Raw genomic sequence first — 20,557 nt, 5'->3', positions numbered from 1 at the left:
AGTCAGACTGATCACTTCTTAGAGTCCCCGATCGACTGTTATGGAGGTTTAAAGTCTCCGGTTCCCCCTAAGGAAGTCAGGTCGGTCACTCCTTAGGATCCCCGATCGACTGTTATGGAGGTTTAAAGTCTCCGGTTGCCAGACCAGTCACTCCTTAGGGTCTCCGATCGACTATTATGGAGGTTTAAAGTCTCTGGTTCCCCCTAAGGAAGTCAAGCCGGTCACACCTTAGGGTCCCCGATCGACTATTATGGAGGTTTAAAGTCTCCGGTTCCCCCTAAGGAAGCCAAGTCGGTCACTCCTTAGGGTCCCCGATCGACTGTTATAGAGGTTTAAAGTCTTTGGTTCTCCCTAAGGAAGTCAGGTCGGACACACCTTAGGGTCCTCGATCGACTATTAGAGAGATTTAAAGAAAAGTAGGTATATCTCTTGAATAATATTGCCTATATTTTATCTGTCATTTATGTCAAAAAAATGTTCAAACAAAATACATAAATGACTTACAGGCATTTTTGTTAAGTTCTATATGGCTGTAAATTATTAGCACTCTAGGGTCATTCGAGTTTTCTCCCTTCTGCATCTTGGAGGTAATAAACACCTGACACTAGTTTCTGTATAATTTTGTAAGATCCTCCCCATTGAGGTTCTAACTTGTTAACATCTCCCACGGGCTTGATGCGCTTCCATACCAGATCACCTACCTGAAAAAATTTTGAAATAACTCTTTTGTTGTAATTCTGTCTCATCCATTGTCAATAAGAAAAAAGTCGGGTTGCTGCTTTGTCCAGCGCTTCCTCTATTAAATCAAGCTCCATAAGGCGTCGATCTACATTGTTGTCATCATAAAGTCTTCTCCGATCGGACTCCACTCCAACCTCGATTGAAATTACTGCTTCCCCACCATAAACCAACTATAAAGGGGTAATTCCTATAGCTTCTCGAGGAGTAGTACGATGTGCCGACAATATACTGGGTAATTCATCTACCCAACTGCCACCTACATGATCTAACTTGGTTTTAAGTCCTCTGATAATCTCTCTATTAGTTACTTCAGCTTGTTCATTGCTCTGTGAATACACGACAAAGGTAAAAGCTTGTGTAATACCAAAATTAGAACACCATTTCTTAATTTTTCTCCCTTGAAATTGTCTTCCATTATCAGAAACTATTTTGTGGGGAATACCAAACCTGCAAACAATGTGCTGCCATAGAAATTTGATAACTGCATGTTCAATAATTCTTGACAATGGTTCTGCTTCCATCTATTTAGAGAAATAATCCACCGCTACTAACAATAACCTCCTTTGAGCAAGTGCAAGAGAGAAAGGTTCTACTATATCCATGCCCCTTTGATCAAAATGACAAGATACTATAGAAATCTTTACTAATTCAATAGGATGATGAGGAATGTTCTGATGTTTCTAACAAGACAAACAAGTTCTCACCAATTAAGTAGCATCTGCTTGTAAAGTAGGCTAAAAATATCCGGCTAATAATATCTTCCTAGCAAGAGACCTGCCTCCCATATGACTACCACAGGAACTTTGAAACACCTCATGTAGAATATACTGTATATCATCTACTTCGACGCATTTAAGTAGAGGACTAGAGAAGGCCCTCTTATACCAGTGATCTCCAATCATAGTATATTGACTTATCCTCTTCTTGAATACTCTATCTTATTCTGCATCAGTGGATAGAATTCCTTGCTGCAAGAATAGAATAATTGGCGTTCTCCAATCACCCTAAATTTCCAGATTAGCTTGTTTCTCAACACAAGATACTAATAACATCTGTTCCACTGGTTTATCCAAGTTCCAAGGTACAATGGCAGAAGCTAATTTAGCTAACTCATCTGCTACCTGATTATCTGTTCGAGAGATTTTCTTTATAGTTACCTCATGAAATTCAGCCTTTAATTTATCAAAGGCCTCTACATATAGCTTAAGTGTCTCATTACTAATTTCAAAGTTACCCATCAATTGTTGTGCTGCCAATTGGGAATCAGAATGAATTACCACACTAGCAGCTCCCACATGTTTAGCAGCTTGCAAGTCGACTATCAATGCCTCATATTCAGCCTCATTGTTGGTAGCTCTATAATTCAGTTTAACAGATAATTGTATTCGATCCTCCCTAGGGAATATAAGAAGAATTTCAATTCCACTACCTTGTCGAGTAGAGGATCCATCCACATAGATAACCCAGGTTTCCTCTGTTTCGAGATTTGGTATTTCTGTTATGAAATTCACCAAAGCTTGAGCTTTGATGGTCGTCCGAGGCTGATACTGTATGTCATATTCACTGAGCACGGTCGTCCATTTGATCAATCTTCCAGACGCTTCTGGGTTAACAAGCACCCGACCGAGAGTGCTATTAGTTAATACTGTAATTGGATGTGACAGAAAATAAGGGTGTAACCTCCGAGCTGCTAGGACCAATCCATAAGATAACTTCTCGAGCATCGTATATCGACACTCTACTCCTTTCAATAAATGGCTCAAAAAATATACAGGTAATTGTTCTTTCTCTTCTTTCCTCACTAATACAGAACCAACAACATGATCATTAGCAGATAAGTATACCCATAAAGTTTCTCCTAATATTGGTTTAGCTAATACAAGAAGAGTAGACAAGTATTCTTTTAACTACTCAAACGCCTTGCTGTAATCCTCATCCCATTGAAACTTAGTTGCTCGTCGGAGTACCTTAAAGAAAGGGAGACTCCGATCGGCTAACCTAGAGATGAAGTTAGATAGGGCGATAATCCTCCCTATTAATCTCTGAGCCTCCTTCAAGTTCTTCGAGGGAGTCATGTCTTGCAATGCTTTCACCTTGCTGGGATTGACCTCTATGCCTCACTCGGTCATCATGTATCCTAGGAACTTCCCACTCCTGGCTCCGAATAAACATTTGTTGGGATTGAGTTTGAGCCCGTACCTTCTCAGAGTCCTACAAATTTCTTCAACATCAGCGCATAGACTAGAAGCCCTTATAGTTTTTATAAGAATATCATCCACATAAACTTCCATATTTCTACCAATCTGCTTCTGAGAAACCATGTTCATAAGTCGCTGATAAGTAGCCCCTGCATTCTTGAGACCAAAAGGCATAACATTATAGCAATAAGTACCTTCAGTAGTTATAAAATTAACCTTTTCCTGATCGGCCTTAGCAAGCGGAATTTGATGATACCCCTGATAAGCTTCCAACATACTAATAAATTCATAGCCGGTCGTAGAATCCACCACTTAATCTATGTGGGGTAGAGGATAATAATCTTTCGAGCAAGCCTTGTTGAGATCTCTGAAGTCAATACACACTCGTCATTTGTTGCCCGGCTTAAAAACTAGAACTACATTAGCCAACATGCTTGGGAATTGTACTTCCCTGATATATCCAGCCTCCAGCAGCTTATCTACTTCCTCTTTGATGATCTTATTCTGATCAACTCCGAAATCCCTCTTCTTTTGCTTAATCGACCGGGCGTCAGGGTAAATATAAAGAGTGTGTTCCATAACTGTTGACGCGACACCTTTCACTTCTTTAGGTGTCCAAGCGAATACATCACTATTTTTCGTCAAGCATTTTATCAAATCTTTTCTGAGTTCAGGATCCAGGTCAAAAATGATATATATGGTAGCTTCTGATCGGCCAGGTTGTATTTGTACTTCTTTCTTTTCTTCATATATGAGAGTGGGCGGCTTCTCATGAATGGTGTTGATGCCCATCCTTTGAGCTTTTCGGGCGGCATTAGCTTCCGCCCTAACAATCTCCACATAGCACTTACACACTGTTATTTGATCTCCTTTAACCTCCCCTACTTGATCATCCACGGGGAATTTTATCTTTTGACAGAAAGTAAAAATGACCGCCTTGAATTCATTCAAGGCCGATCGACCCAAAATAATATTATAAGCTGATGGGGCATCCACCACTATGAAAACTGATCGGCGGGTTCGCATAAGAGGCTCCTCCCCCATAGATATAGCCAATTTTATTTGACCCAATGGTTGTACCTCATTGCCCGTGAATCCATACAATAGAGTGATCATGGGTTGAAGCTTGCTTGGGTCAATCTACAACTGGTCAGAAGCTTGTTTAAAAATGATGTTAGTAGAGCTACCAGTATTAATAAAAGTACGTGAAATATTATAATTGGCTATAACATCCTTGATTATCAACGCATCATCATGGGGTACTTCTACCCCTTTTAAATCTTGGGGTCTGAAACTGATCTACGGCCCGATCGCCTTTTCAACGCTACATCCGATGACATGAATTGTTAGTCGTCAAGCATGTGACTTTCTCGCTCGATTGGAATCACCATCAGTGGGTCCTCCTACTATCATACTAATGTTACCTCGAGCGGCGTTATTACTATTTTCCACCTATCAGGCTGATGATGGCTCTATCTATGCCTGGTCGGGTGCTTGAGTTGATGCCATAGGAAGGGGCAATATTCCTGCCTACGACTCGCTCGGCTGATATTCAATTTTGAGCGTGTTGTTTTGTAGAGGATATGGTCGGCGATTCTGGATTGGAGAACACCAGCGATATCGATTATTGCCTGCTTGTTGGTCCTTCAAAGTGAAACAATCCTCCGTATTATGAGTGTTTGTCAAATGGTATGTGCACCATCTTTGGGGAAATTGTTGAGGAGCTCTCATGTGCTGCACTATTTGGGGTTGTGGCTCAGGATGATGATGGGGCAGGTCCGCCTGAGGTCCTTTAGGAGGCTGAGCAGGTCCCCCCGAGTGGACTACCGCTGGAACTGGTGCACGGGCATTAACTTCTTTCATGCGAGCAGCTTGGGCCTCTTCCACATTGATAAATTTGGAAGCCCGTTCAATTAAGATATCGAAATTGGTAGGAGGATTCCTAACCAAATCCTTGAAAAAAAATCATTATCGTTAAGCCCCTAAGAGAAGGCGCTTGCCAAGATCTCTGTAGTGGCCGATGGAACATCAATGGCCACCTGATTAAATCTCTTAATATAAGCTCTGATAGATTCCTTAGGGCCTTGCTTGATAGAAAATAAACTCCACAAAGTTTTGTGATATCTTCGGTTGCTGGAAAAATGATGCAAGAATACCTTGCGAAAATTCTTGAAGCGATGAATAGAATTATCTAGCAGTCGCTTAAACCATCTTTGAGCAGCTCCTCCGAAAGTAGTAAGAAACATCCGACATTTGACTCCATCAGTGAATTGCTAGAGAAGCGCTGCATGCTCAAACTTGAGAAGATGATCTTCGGGATCAGTTGTTCTCGAATATTCTCCAACATTTAAGTTCCGATAATGTTTTGACAGTAGATCATCCAACACACGTTGAGAGAATGGAGTGGCAATCCTTTCAAGGGAGCTGTCACTAGCTATCATCTTTCCCTTCCTTTTTTCCTTCACAGGGGTTTCTCTAGAAGATTCTTGAAGAGCCGCTCTTCGTCCTCCCTATTTAATGAGTGTTCAAAAGTAAGCTTTAGAACAGTGAGTGGGTGAAAGAGGAGCAGAGGTCAGATGAGCTGGATCTCCTCCTTAGATTTCCCTTTCCCGGTGGTGGGAAGTCACTGACATCGCCGGAGGTGGCACCACAGGTAGTGTGATACCAGTATTCCCCTGTTGCTACTGTTGTTGTAGTATTTTCTGTACCTTAGCATTGATGAGCAACTCCAGATCATCTTGTGATATAGTGATGATGTTAGGTTTACCAGCTTCCTCCATCTTCGTAGTCTCAGATCCAGGTGAATAGTTTCCACAGACGATGTCAAATGTAATTTTATCTGAGATCTCAAACAGGATCACCCACCATGTATTAAATAAGGGTTATTAAAGACTAATTAGTTCCATTGACCTAGTCATTTACTTATTTTAGTATTGGTTCAGCCTATATTAAGTTTTTTTAAAAAAACTTTTGGATAAATTTAAGCTGAAGTCAACATTATCACAAGTTTAAGCAAATAAACTAATGTCATCAATGATAAACATTATAAATTAACAATATTCAATATTACTATTGATATGACTCAGCCCAAATGTTTGAAAGAAGTTGATCAAAACGAGAAGACCAACATTAATAATTGATAAAGGAAAAGATTCATATGATAAATGATGGTGGCAAATAAAGCTCTAGATAAGTAGTACAGTGAGTTCTAATGCAAGGTTTTGTTCTATTGTTTCATTAGTAATGGCTAACATGGCATTATAAATTCTCATATTAGCGTTTGACTCTGCACAATGTGCATCTCATGATTATGTCATCAAGAACATTTGTGAAAATAGATAATTTCTTGAAAATAATGGTAGCATTAGAGCATTAGAGCATCCATAATGTCTTTAACGTGTGAATGTGTTAATATTTATTTTTTATTTTTTATTTGAAATAGGTAGGCATTAACACATTCAAAGATTTGAACGCGTTAATACAACAGTACAATAAAAAGATGTCCACATCAATATTAACATTCTAAGTTTAACACGAATGCAGATATTCTTAGTCATATAGTCGATCATTTAATCTATAAGAGAAATATCAATGCAAACTTGGATTATAAGAGGCTTGGATAAGAATTTGTAGTTGAGTCCTTGTTGTAGGATCGAAAAAAAATTTAGATATCTTCATAATGGTATGATATTGTCCACTTTGGGCCTAAGCCCTCATGGTTTTGCTCTTGGACTCTACCCAAAAGGTCTCATTCCAATGGAGATATCTTATCTTTCCCATGTGTTTTCAATGTGGGACTATGTTTGCAACCTTACAATCCCAACAATCCCCTCCTCTCAAACAAAGGATAACAGGCTTCCCACGTCCGATCCTCGACCCACCCAACCTACTAGGACTTTCTTGCCTAATCGTAAGTAGGACTTTCTGGCTGGTGTCTAGTCCTCTTGATTCGAACATAGGAGCTCTCACTTTCTTTGTTTGAGATCAATATTATACCCACATGACTTAATCAGACCATAGCTCTTGTGCACAGTCGGCGGTTAAACCATCTAGCAGTCCGGGTTCTGATACCAATTGTAGGATCGAAAAGAATTTAGATATCTCCATAATGATATGATATTGTCCACTTTGAGCCTAAGTCCTAATAGTTTTACTCTTGTGCTTTATCCAAAAGGCCTTATTTCAATAAAAATATCTTTTCTCTTATAAACCCATGATCTTTCTCATATATTTTTAATATAAAATTATGTTTATAACCTTACAATCTTAACACGTTCCTCATTCAAGTTTTGATATTTCACTTGAATTACTTTCTACCAGGAGTTCAAACGTACTGTTGGATGTTTTCAAATGCTATTAATAGTTCATGGATAAGAAAGCATTATTTCCATGAAATAGAGATCTACCACCGGTTAGTTTTACTTTGAGTTTGAACCTCCTAATTAGTGGTTAACATTGTAAGTTGATGCATGCATTTATCTTGCCCAGAAAATAATGTTCTGACCAGCTTAAGTAGTTAAGTTCATATGATAGTTTTGACCAAAATTATTAGTCTTTTATAACTCAAACAACATAACTAATAACATATAACTCCAATGGTTACAACAAACAGGCAAGGAAAAAGAGCTCTTCGAAAAAAAAATATATATAAAGTCTAGGTCCATATAGCACTTTTGACTAAAACTAATATATGAACCTAATAGTAGTGAAACAGTAAAACTAATGGCATAATGACTTCAAGGGCTAGAGGGAACACGATAAAGTGGTTTTTTTTTTTGAAATTTTAGCAATTTGAGTTCATGGACCAAAACTACTACGTAAATCTAAACTATCTTTACTAAAAATTGAAGACATAAAAACTACTCACTAGGTTTTAGAGAACATAATGGTGTACTTGTTTGTTTGTGAATTTTGCCAAAAGCTATTGTACATACCTAAAACACCCAAAAAAGGTAAATTAAATAAGTAACATATAGGAGTCTCCAAAACTACTAGTTATTTTGGGATTTCTATAGTTTAGATCCATTTAGCATTGTCCAGAACTACAAGATAGGTAATGTAGGGATTCGGCGATGTCATGACTATATATTCTTCAAAGAATATATAAACCCTAAAAAATGAACAAAGCATCCTAAACAATAAAACCTAAAACTTCTCTATAAACTTTAAAACTATAAATCTTTCATCATTTCATACTAACCTTGGATAGACTATATATTAAGGATGCCAAGTTGTCTTCATTGGAACTTGTTCATCTTAGTCTCATCGAAAACTCGAGAGAATCTTGTTGAATGATGATTGAAAGGGCAAGAGGCAAGTCAAAGAAAAATAATTTGAAAAGGGAAGTGCGAAAGTGAAAATACATGTAGCAATTTTGGATTATAATTTGTTAGTTACGCTTCTAGTTTGATTTCTTGTGCGTATGAAATGATTGCATCAGTAGATTTATAAAAGTTTTTTTTCCGGAGCCATCTGTATAATGTTTTCTTAATTTTTTAGACATCTAAAGATCAAATCCTAACTTCGATAAATTAATAAATAATTTTTTTTTTAATGGATAGTTCACCTTAAAACGTTGGGTTGATGGATCGTTCATTAAAAGTACTTCATGATTAACTATGTTAATCGATACAAATTTTTTATAGGGCAGAATTGATTATCCTAATATTAATTAATGTAAAATAAATAGTTAGTATCAACTAAAAAATAGAACAATTTTTACCACTTACAAGTAAATAGAGTAGTATACTTTTAATGATAAATCAATATGCGAGGTCTATCTAACAATTTGATTAAAATAATAATAAATCAATTTGTCTAGGTAAATTTCTACAAAGGAGCATGATTATTAAAATTTTCTAGCATCTAATTTTAGAAACTTTTAAATGTCACATTTTGCTCTCTGATTTTTTCGAAATAATTTGGAAAATCAGATCTTCTCTTCCAAGATTTATGTATCCTTATATCTCCTTGTCGATCGAATGGTCATGATATTCTCGTGATGTACACCGCATCTTTGAGATATGATCTACTTCGTTTGATCGACGAGGAGACACATAAATATAGAAATCTTAAGACAAAGGATCTGATTTCATAATTTGAAAAGTATGTTTTGAACATCATTTTTTTTATTTTTATTTTAAAAAAGTAAATGCTATCATTTTAAATCCAAGTGATCGGAGAAAACCAAATATTTTATGTATGAATCATTTTATCCCGGAGATACAAATTTAAATAAAAATATATATCTTCATATTTTTGAAAATTTTAATTTTTTTTAAATCAAAGCACTTTGATGGTATTTCTATACCTAGAATAATAAAAATAAAAATTCAAAATGATTTGACCAACCTATATGATATCTAGTATGCATGAAATAGTATTCCTAAGACGTAGCTAAGACGGTAGATATACCATACTTCTGACGTAATGGTCAAGAATAGTTCTTAGAATTTACCCCACCATATGTCTATGACATGTGTACCTACATATATCTCCCTCCATATCCGTGAGACTCGCGCAAAAAGAATTGTTAAAATAACAAATTTACCTTTAGTATGCATGAAATAACCAGAATTATCCCAAGACGTAATGCAGATACAGATGATATCTCTAGCGTAGTAATAGATTTTTTTTTCCGTATGCATGAAATAGCCAATCAAGCTAATTTCAACTTGAAATGCACCTTTGAGAAATTTCTCATTTGTTCATCAATTTAGAACGTAATTTTAAACTACTGCCACAACGTAATCATAAACTATTTTTCCACATCATAACCTTAAACCAAGTAGCACAAAGTTTGGATCACTCATGCTTTAACAAAATTATGTATCCATGACTGCATAGAAAGGGCATCCCTTGGTTGCAAGAAAATGACAACAGTTTTTTTGGGGGATAAGATGCAATTTGTAAAGCTAAAAAAAGTAAAAATAAAAAATCAATGAAGCCACAAAGTAAGAAACAGTATCGGAACAAGCCAAATTGCATTGGCCATAACTAATCGAATAAACGATTAAACAGAGTTTGGCATGCAAGTTTCTTAATGTGCGATAGAAAGAATTCCATCTGCATATGTTTATTTGCAAAATGATCACAGAGCATTATGGCCCTGAAAGCTGTAAGAAAAATGAAGATTATGCAGTTGCTTAATAAATACAAAACAAAACAAACTGCCGAGTTCAAGAATGCCATTTTTCCATTTCTCAAATTATTGAACGATGAAAGAGACATTTCTATCAGGCAGCTGATTCCTTTGCAATCTTCTCAGCCTTTGCAATGACTTCCTCGATGCCTCCAACCATGTAAAACGACTGCTCGGGCAGGTCATCATATTTCCCATCCAAGACACCCTAGAAAACAATGAGACAACATAGAGATTTAATGAAGGATGCATACCACAACAATCGTTTTAAGAAAATCCAAGACATGAGACTAGGGGTGTGGGCATGCCTAGCCCAAAACCAATAAATGGAACCAAACAAAATTAAAAGATTGAGTTTCCAGTTTATCATTTTGGTTTTGCGTTTTACAAAAACAATGCTGTCGAGTTCAGTATCAATTTACATCCAGATGGAGCAGTTAAAATCAAAATAAACCGATAAACAATTTATATAAATATAAAAAAATGTAAATCTACCAAATTTTCCTAACTGGTTAACCCTTGTACTCTAACCCTTAACCCATCTAATCCTTAATAACCGTAAGACTAGCCTAAATAAACCAAAATTGCCGATACCCTATAGTATACTGTTACTATTTTATTTATTTATTTTTAAATTTCAATTTTAAAACAACCCAAATCAAAACCGAGCTGAAATTTCCAATTCAGTTTGTACCAAACTAATTCAAGACATTTCAATTCCAGTTCAGTTTTCAATTTAACCTTCTCAAATTGAATAAAAAAAATAATCAACGGCTTGATTTTCATATCAAATAGATCCAGACTGTGTCCACCTGACATGAGACAAACTCATACAACTTAGAATTAGAATTCAAATTTGCACAAAACTTCAACAGTAAATGTTAATTCCCTCTAAAGCCAAATTGATCTAGCATTTCCACAATCGCTCAAAATAATTTTATAATTAAATCTGAAAACAAATAGTTGGATACCCAGAGTCATTGCCTTTATAAGCCTTAAAGACCACAAATCATAATCAGTGGCACATCTCAAATACAGTACAATACAATCAAATTTCAAATTCATAAAGTTGGGGGGAAATTAACTAACCTGGAAACTGTTCACACTTTCTTTCAACTCCACATATTTTCCAGGAGCACCAGTGAAAACTTCAGCCACATGGAATGGCTGGCTCAAGAACCTCTGAATCTTTCTAGCTCGGGCAACCGTCAACTTATCATCTTCACTGAGCTCATCCATTCCTAGAATAGCAATAATATCTTGAAGATTTTTATAATTTTGGAGAACCTTTTGAACACCTCGAGCAGTGTTGTAGTGCTCTTCTCCCAACACATGTGGAGAAAGCATTCTTGATGTGGAGTCAAGAGGATCCACAGCAGGGTATATACCAAGCTCGGAAATCTAATCAGCAAAAAAAAGAATGTTAGCCTTGCATATAATCTCTTCCTAAAATGTATAACTGTGAAAGATATATATAACAGAAATCTCTACGGAACAAACCTGTCTTGACAGCACAGTTGTAGCATCAAGATGAGCAAAAGTAGTTGCTGGCGCAGGATCTGTCAAGTCATCAGCAGGCACATAAATAGCCTGCACTGAGGTGATGGAACCCTTCTTTGTTGTCGTAATACGCTCTTGGAGACCTCCAAGATCAGTAGCAAGTGTCGGTTGATAACCAACAGCAGATGGTATACGACCAAGCAAGGCAGACACTTCAGAGTTTGCCTATGAAGTTGGAAGTGATATAAGATACTATTCTCCCAACAAATAGCTTTATTAAACAACAACAAAAAAAGATTGACCTCATTTTCCTACACACTCACTTGGGTGAACCTGAAAATATTGTCAATAAAGAGAAGCACATCCTGTCCTTCAGCATCACGGAAGTGTTCAGCAACAGTCAGCCCAGTCAAACCAACACGTGCACGGGCACCAGGGGGCTCATTCATTTGACCATAAACAAGAGCACATTTGCTCTCATTCTACAGAAAATGCATTGTAACAACACAGTATTAAGGAACATAACATTTGCAAAAATTAAAAATCAAGGATGACAAAAATTATCAAGAATGAACCTGTTTGTCTCCTAGTTTGATAACACCACTCTCAATCATTTCCCTATACAGGTCATTACCCTCACGAGTGCGCTCACCAACACCAGCAAAAACAGAAAAACCACCTACAACACAAAATGTTAAAACATAGAAAATAAAAATTAAAAAAACGGAACTTCAACTGTCTCTCATTAAAACTAACCATGAGCCTTTGCAACATTGTTGATCAATTCCATGATAAGTACAGTCTTCCCTACGCCAGCTCCACCAAAAAGTCCAATCTTTCCACCCCTTTGATAAGGTGCCAGAAGATCAACAACCTGACGATATCAGAAGAAATACACTTTTATATGCATGAAAAGATATATTTATTCTGAAAAAATAACAAAGGGAAATATAAGGTTTATCTATGTAGGGAGGAGCATAAAGAAGCACCTTAATTCCAGTCACAAGAATCTGCTGTTCTGTTGCCTGTTCGACAAATGCAGGTGCTTCCCGATGGATAGGAAGGAAGTGGTTTGTCTCTGTTTATCAAAGAGAGAAATAAGAAAAGTGTTATCAACAAATCAAGTTAATACAAGGAAAAAAACTAAGACAAACGAAGCAATCTTACTTATGTCACCCCTCTCATCAATTGGTTCTCCAATAACATTCATAATACGCCCAAGTGTGGCTCTGCCAACAGGAACCTAATAATTCCACCAAACACAAGTGAATAAATATAGCTAAATAGGTCCATAATAAAAAAAAGTAATATTTCATATACAGCGTTCATTCAACTTCCAATATCCATCAAAGCATCTAAAGGAAACGTTGAAAAGCATCTAAAGAAATGTTGAAGCAAGTATAGCAATCGACAACCAGTCGATTAACTTTTTATTACACAATGTCAACACTATGTTGCAAGGGTTCAAATTTTACATGTAACATATGGCATCTAGATATTTTCACTTGGCACAATCCAGAACATTACCCTGTTATGTTGTAAACTCAGAGGTAAATAACAACCGAATATAATTTTTCTTGCCGAACGGCCACCAAAATACACATTAGTCTGTCTTTGATAGTATCGATCAAGCGTTAATTTCAATCAGAGATTATGATAAGCGATGACATACCGTGATCGGAGATCCAGTGTTAAGAACCCTCTGACCGCGAACAAGCCCCTCAGTACCGTCCATGGCGATGGTCCGCACCATGTTCTCCCCCAGATGCTGGGCGACCTCGAGAACCAGGCGGATCTGGTTATCGAGCACCTCTAACGCTGTCAGAATGGGAGGAAGCCCCTCATCAAACCTGACATCGACGACAGCACCGATCACCTGGCAGACCTTCCCGATCGAGCCAGCGCCGGTGAATTCGTCAGTGATCTTGCCGCTGGCCCCAGATGGGACATTGGCAGGGGGCGGCGTGGGCTTCGGGGAGGCCGCGGCAGCGGTTGCGTACTCAGCGACGCGGGAGAGGAGGTAGCCAGCCGGAGGGGGGCGAGGACAGACCCGGGGAGCGGGGCATGCGGTGGCGCGAGATTTGAGGGGAGGATAACGGCGCGAGGAGGATCGGAGCAGGGAGGAGAGAAGGCGGCGTGAGGCCATGACGGCCGGAGGTAGGAGCCACTAGGGGAGGCAGCAGGAAGGAGGCGACGCTCAGTCTCTCTTCTATCAGACGTCTTAGGGCTCAAATGGAGAGAGTCCAATCAAAGTGGGGGGCAAAAGCGGACTTTAATGGCGAGCCGGGTGAAATGATAGCCTTTTGGATTCCGCCAGTTGTTGGGTTGGATTCAGATCTTGAATTTTAATTTAAGATTTATGTTTTAAGAAAATACCGCTACTCAAAAAAGTAGACTCGACCTTGGATCCTATTTAGATTGGACCGGCCTGGGTCTGTAATTGGGTCAATGGGCTAATTGCCTGTTGACCTAGTTCACTGGTTGAATCGGAATCGATTCGACAAGTTGTCGGGTCGATTCCGATTTTTTTGGTGCAAAACCAATGGATCGCCGATTCGACCCGTCGGTTCAACCAATTTTTTTTTTAAACGGCTTGAACCGTCGGTTACCTAGCCGTTGGGGGGAGGGTAAGGGGGGTTTTTTGGGTATTTTTTTAACGGTTAGGATAATTTAACCGTTTTTTAATCAATGGTTATAATTTAGTATCTGTTACTATCAAAACTCTATAAATAACGAGCTCATTTCATCATTTTCATACACATCTTCTCTACTCTTAATTTTAATTTCTTATTCTCCACGTGCTTTCGTTTCCAATTTTCAATTACAATAGAAGGAGGTCGCGGAGGTGCACCATCTCGAGCTCGAAAGGGAAAGAAAATAATGAATCCGCGAGAGGAGGACCCCAACATTCAATCCACCGATGATGAGTCGAACATCTTCCGAATCTGACACCCGAAACATAAGGAAGTACCGATACAATTACTTCTAAGGTTCGGGAACTTTCTCCTCTAAAGTCTTCTATTTTCACTAAACATTTTGAGAAAGTAACTCTTTCGTTGGGAGAAATACGTGCAAAATGTAAGCATTGCAATGCTTCCTACAAATTCCAAGTCGCTGCGGCTATGGGTCGTTGAAACGACATGTAGAAACAAAGCACCTGACGGAATATGGACTCAACTATTCTCAAATACAATTATCAAGATTTTCTTCAACTAGCGGTAGTACCAATTCCGATTTATTTTTATATTCAGATAATAAATTAAGAGAATCATTAGCTAAATTTATTTCCATAGAACATCTTTTCTTTTAGTTTTAGATCTAAATGCACATTTGAATATTTTTGTAAAGAATCTCTTAATCCATGTGCTAAACATATTCCTAGTGTCCGTCTCTTTGGAGGTCGGCAAGAGGGGAGGGGTGAATTGTCCTGAAAAAAAATAAATCTAACATTTCTCGAATTTTCAACTAAATAACAAACACTTGTAAAAAAATAGAGACTAATTAAAAATAAAACAGACACAGGAGATTTACTTGGTTTGCAATCAGAAGATTGCTAATCCAAGATGAATACGGCGCACTATCTGATGATTCCCTTCGGGCGGAGTAACCTCTTTACAACGTTGACAGCACAGATAGAAAAGTAAAGCACAGAGAAACTGATTACAAGTGAAGTAAATAAACTGTGCAAATCAGTGCTATATTTATAGCACTGTTCGAGACACCCTGAAGGGTTCCAGATGCCCTGGGGGGATAAAATTTTATCCTCCAATGTTCAGATCGAGTCAAACCTCGATCTGGTCAAAATCCACTTCCGGGCGCTCGGAATGGCTCCGGGCGCCCGGACGGTCCGAGCGCTCGGAATGGCTCCGGGCGCCCAGACGGTCCGGGCGCCCGGAATGGATCCAGGCGGCAGGACCACTTAAGTCAACCCAGTTGACTTTTTGTGGTCCGGTTCCACTGCTCCAGTTTAACTTGTCTCGGTCTGGGTCTTTTGTTCTGGCTCCGCTAGCTTGGGTGATCTCGGCCATCTGGAATAGGGCTCACCCGAACCCAAGTTCCGGCCTTCTCCTCGAGCAACCTTCCTTCCAGGTTTCTCATCCCTCGAACGTCGCGTACGTTCTTCTCGTCCACCGGTGTACTCTTCCACGGTCACCTCGTCCCTCGGATGCACCGAGCCCGTCGGCTCTCTCCCCGTGTGGTCCTTCTCGTTAGACGTGTCTTCCACTCGACTTCTTGTGTTCCTAAGCTTCTACACACTTAGACACAAGGGTTAGACAAAATATGACCTAACTTAACTTGTTTAATCACATCAAAACTCTTTGGGGTTCCAACAATCTTCCCCTTTTTAATGTGAGCAACCCAAGTTAAGCTAGGGTAAACATATTGTAACGACCCGACCCTTCGGCCTCTTGGGCGGCCCTTGCGGCGGCCCACTGGCGGCCCTTATGTCGTGACGTTACTCAGGACTTTCCACCTGGCGTGGATTTTGTTCGAACTCTAGACCTTAAGTACTATAGTTTATGATCACGGCAGCCGAGGCCTCACTTGGCTGCAGATCATAAACCTAGTACTTAAGCCCGAGGTCTAGAGTTCAACTCGGGAGGCAAAATCCAACGCCGTGTGGAAAGTCCTAGTGAGTAACGCCACGGCCAAATGGGCCGACGACATAAGGGCCGCCCAAGAGGCCGAAGGGTCGGGTCGTTACAATAAAAAGGCGCCTTTTATTGTAACGACCCGACCCTTCGGCCTCTTGGGCGGCCCTTGCGGCGGCCCACTGGCGGCCCTTATGTCATCGGCCCATTTGGCGACCTCTATGTCGTCGACCGACGACCCTGCCTCTCACTTGGCTACCAGGATTCATAAACTCTAGTACTTAAGCCTGGAGGTCTAGAGTTCGAATCTTGGGAGAGGCAAAAATCCACTGGCCAGGGGTGGAAAGTCCTAGTGAGTAACGACACGGCCAAAGGGTCGTCGGTCGACGATATAGAGGTCGCCAAATGAGCCGACGATATAAGGGCCGCCAGTGGGCCGCCGCAAGGGCCACCCAAGTGTTAACTAGAGCCCTAGAGCCAATCATTTGATGATTGTATTTTGGACTTATTGTATCATATTCTATATAAATAAAGGCATTTTGATTTTGGTTATTATACTTACTTGTATTGGTGCCAAATAAACTAAGTATAATAATGTCCTTGAGTAGACGGTTCTCACCTATATCAATCGGTTAGTTGAACCGATAGTGAGATGATATAGGGAACATTACTCTTAATCATTCCTAGTCGAGTATTAACATTTAGAGACAATGTTAATGCAATAAGACTAGCATGTAGGTCAACTCGATGACTTGATCTCACAAGTCATGGATATAGAGATATCAAGTTGACACATGGGTATACATTAGAGAATGTATACTGAATGACCCGTCATGAGAAAGTATCATGGATCGTTATATGAGTGTCATATACTTTCTCATGTGGCTATTAGTATGACTACTAGTCCTTAGACCTGAAGTCACCATAGATCCCTACATAAGGAGTTATGTACTTTGGTTTCGTCAAACGTCACCCGTAACTGGGTGGACTATAAAGGCGATTACTGGGTATATAACAAATTATGCAGAGGGATGTGAGTGATGTAGATGAGATCTATCCCTCCCATATGACGGGAGTGACATCGGTATTCTTGATAGAGTTAGACCACAAAGTGCATGGCCATGCCCAAATGAGTCAACATGAGATGCTGAACTCATTTGATCGAGTAAGTCTACTTAGAGTTCAAGATTTAGATTGATTAGAGGATGACACGGTCTATGCCTCACATTGATCAATCTAGATGTTTAGGATAGAAGGACACTTGTCATATATTGTGAGGAGTCACAATTAGTAGTCACAAGGTGATGTTGAATCTCAACATTCTTGTAACTTGGGTAGTAATGATGTGTTGCTAGATACCGCTCATTACTTATGCTCCTAAATGGGTTTAGGGCATTGCCAACGTTACAAGAACCTATAGGGTCACACACTAAGGACAATTAGATGGAGATTAGGTTCATATGATGAACCAAGAGGATTAGATTCATTTGATGAATCAAATTGGATTAAGAGTAATCCTAATTGGGCTAACTTGAGTTGGACTCAAGTGGATTCATGTATTCAATGTGTCTAATTTTGATTATGACTCATTAAATCAACTTAATTTAATGAATTAGATTCATTATATTAAGTTGGCTTGAATCAAATGGTTAGATTAGATCAACCATGGAAGAGATTTGGTCAAGTTTGACTTGACTTGAGAGGAAGATTAAAAGTCAAGTTTGACTTGACTTTATGCCACCTCATTGTGAGTTGGCATTGATGTGGACCAATGATGTTACTCCACATCATCATGGGTGCCACCTCATGGAAGTTACAAAGCCATTTTCTTTAATAGCTTCACATTAATTGCACTTAATGCAATTTTTTGGGAGTTACACAACTTGAAAGTGGCCGGCCACTTTTGAATGAGAATCAAATTGATTTTCCTCCTTCAAGTGCATTATTCCTTCTTCTTCCTCTTGGAGCTCTCTTCCTCTCCCTCTCCTCTTCTTGCCGTGACCTATCAAGGTGCTAGCACACCTTTGTTTAGGTCTTCTTCACCTAAGTTGTCTGTGTGGATACTTCTAGAGGAGTATCTATCTTGATACTCTTGAGATCCGACACTGTTTGGACGAGCGGGAACGCGAAGGGCTTCGCTTCAAAGGTATAACTCTTTTCATGTAGATCTAGGAGTAGATCTAAGGAGAAACTCATACTCGTAATTTTTGTTTTAAATCTTTTCTTCGCACGAGATCCGTTGGCTAGGGTGATTCGGGGTTTCCGCGACGCGAAAACGCGGTTTTCGCGGCCCGAAAAAACCCAACATCAAGAGGCTGAAGGGTCGGGTCGTTACACATATGCAATTAAAACAATTAATTTGCAAATAAGTCCAAAAGATTTTTCAATTTAAACAATGTATACCTCCCCCTAAACTTAACATTCTTCTCCCCCTTTGATCACATAAAAATGGGGTTCCTTTTAACAAGTTTAAGGCAAATTGCAATAAAAAAAAAATTCTAACTTAAAAGAAATTTCTAAGTGTTTGACAAACATAATTTTTAAGTTTCAAATTAAAAAAAAATTAAGTTTCAACCATAATTCAGAATTTAGAAGAAATTTTCATAAGTAAAAAAATATTTTTGAATATGTTTTCTAGAACAAATTAAATAACTCTTTTAAAGTATTAAGTGATTTAAATTAATGTCTTTTTCAGTCAGTCAATTGAACTTTTCATTACGATACTTGGCTTCCAGGCAGTGGCGAGGCACTAAACCTTCTTGGTTATTAGAGCAACAACCACTTTCTAGACAAAGTCGCATAAAGAAATTACATGTTTAATTCTCTTGCTGAAAATGCTAAATTTAATTTTGATTTTTAAATTAAGCAAGTTTTTGGAACCCAATAGAGGTTCCTTCTGTTAGTTAGAGCCCTAGAGCCAATCATTTGATGATTGTATGGACTCATGTATATCATATTCTTGTTTATTAATAAAGGCATTTATTTGGTTATTATACTTATTTATATTAGTGCCAAATAGACTAAGTATAATAGCGTCCTTGAGTAGAAGGTTCATACCTATATCAATCGATTAGTTGAATCGATAGTGAGATGATATAGGGAACACTTCTCTAAATCATTCCTAGTCGAGTATTAGCATTCAGGGACAATGTTAATACAATAAGACTAGCATGTAGGTCAGCTCGATGACTTGATCTCACAAGTCATGGATATAGAGATATCAAGCTGACACATGGGTATGCATTAGAGAATGTATACTGAATGACCCGCCATGAGAAAGTATCATGGATCGTTATATGAGTGTCATATACTTTCTCATGTGGCTATTAGTATGACTATTAGTCCTTAGACCTGAAGTCACCATGGATCCCTACATAAGGAGTTATGTACTTTAGTTTCGTCAAACGTCACCCGTAACTGGGTGGACTATAAAGGCGATTACTGGGTATACGAATTATGTAGAGGGATGTGAGTGATGTAGATGGGATCTATCCCTCCCATATGACGGGAGCGACATCGGTATTCTTGATAGAGTGAGACCACTAAGTGCATGACCATGCCCAAATGAGTCAACATTAGATGTTGAGCTCATTTGATCGAGTGAATCTACTTGGAGTTCAAGATTTAGATTGATTAGAGGATGACACGGTCTATGCCTCACATTGATCAATCTAGATGTCTAGGATAGAAGGACACTTGTCATTATTTTGTGAGTAGTCACAATTGGTAGTCACGAGGTGATGTAGGATCTCGACATTCTTGTAACTTGGGTAGTAATGATGTGTTGCTAGATACCGCTCATTACTTATGCTCCTAAATGGGTTTAGGGCATTGCCAACGTTACAAGAACCTATAGGGTCACACACTTAGGACAATTAGGTGGAGATTAGGTTCATATGATGAACCAAGAGGATTAGATTCATTTGATGAATCAAATTGGATTAAGAGTAATCCTAATTGGGCTAACTTGAGTTCGACTCAAGTTGATTCATGTGTTAAATGAGTCTAATTTAGATTTTGACTCATTGAATCAATTTAATTTAATGAATTAGATTCATTATATTAAGTTGGCTCGAATCAAATGGTTGGATTAGATCCACCATGGTAGAGATTGAGTCAAGTTTGACTTGATTTGAGAAGGAAGACCAAAGGTCAATTTTGATTTGACCTTTTGCTACCTCATTGGTGAGTTGGCATTAGGTGGACCAATAATGATGTTCCATATCATCATGGGTGCCACCTCATGGAAGTGACAAAGCCACTCTCTTAATGGTTTCATATTAATTGCAATTAATGCAATTAATGTGATTTTATGGTTTCATATTAATTGCAATTAATGCAATTAATGTGAATTTTGAAATGTGGCCGGCCACTTTGTTTTGGGT

The 20,557-nt window shown here is 38.6% G+C and overlaps 1 protein-coding gene across 1 annotated transcript; it reads right to left on the bottom strand.

Annotated features, from left to right (window-relative positions):
• Nucleotides 1–9,907: 9,907 nt before the first annotated feature.
• LOC121984403 (ATP synthase subunit beta, mitochondrial-like) lies at nt 9,908–13,838 on the bottom strand. Its single transcript, XM_042537318.1, has 9 exons — nt 13,253–13,838; nt 12,748–12,823; nt 12,570–12,658; nt 12,337–12,454; nt 12,156–12,259; nt 11,904–12,062; nt 11,581–11,805; nt 11,170–11,481; nt 9,908–10,288 (listed from the first exon to the last, which is right to left on the bottom strand). Exons 1-9 carry the CDS (start codon nt 13,724–13,726, stop codon nt 10,175–10,177), a joined length of 1,671 nt encoding a protein of 556 aa, XP_042393252.1. The 5' UTR covers nt 13,727–13,838; the 3' UTR covers nt 9,908–10,174.
• Between the last annotated feature and the right edge of the window lie 6,719 nt (nt 13,839–20,557).

This window comes from Zingiber officinale, chromosome 5B (genome assembly GCF_018446385.1).
Source record: "Zingiber officinale cultivar Zhangliang chromosome 5B, Zo_v1.1, whole genome shotgun sequence".
NCBI classification, from domain to species: domain Eukaryota; kingdom Viridiplantae; phylum Streptophyta; class Magnoliopsida; order Zingiberales; family Zingiberaceae; genus Zingiber; species Zingiber officinale.
The sequence above is the reverse complement of the archived record's forward strand: the minus strand, read 5'-3'. Positions and strand labels throughout refer to the sequence as shown.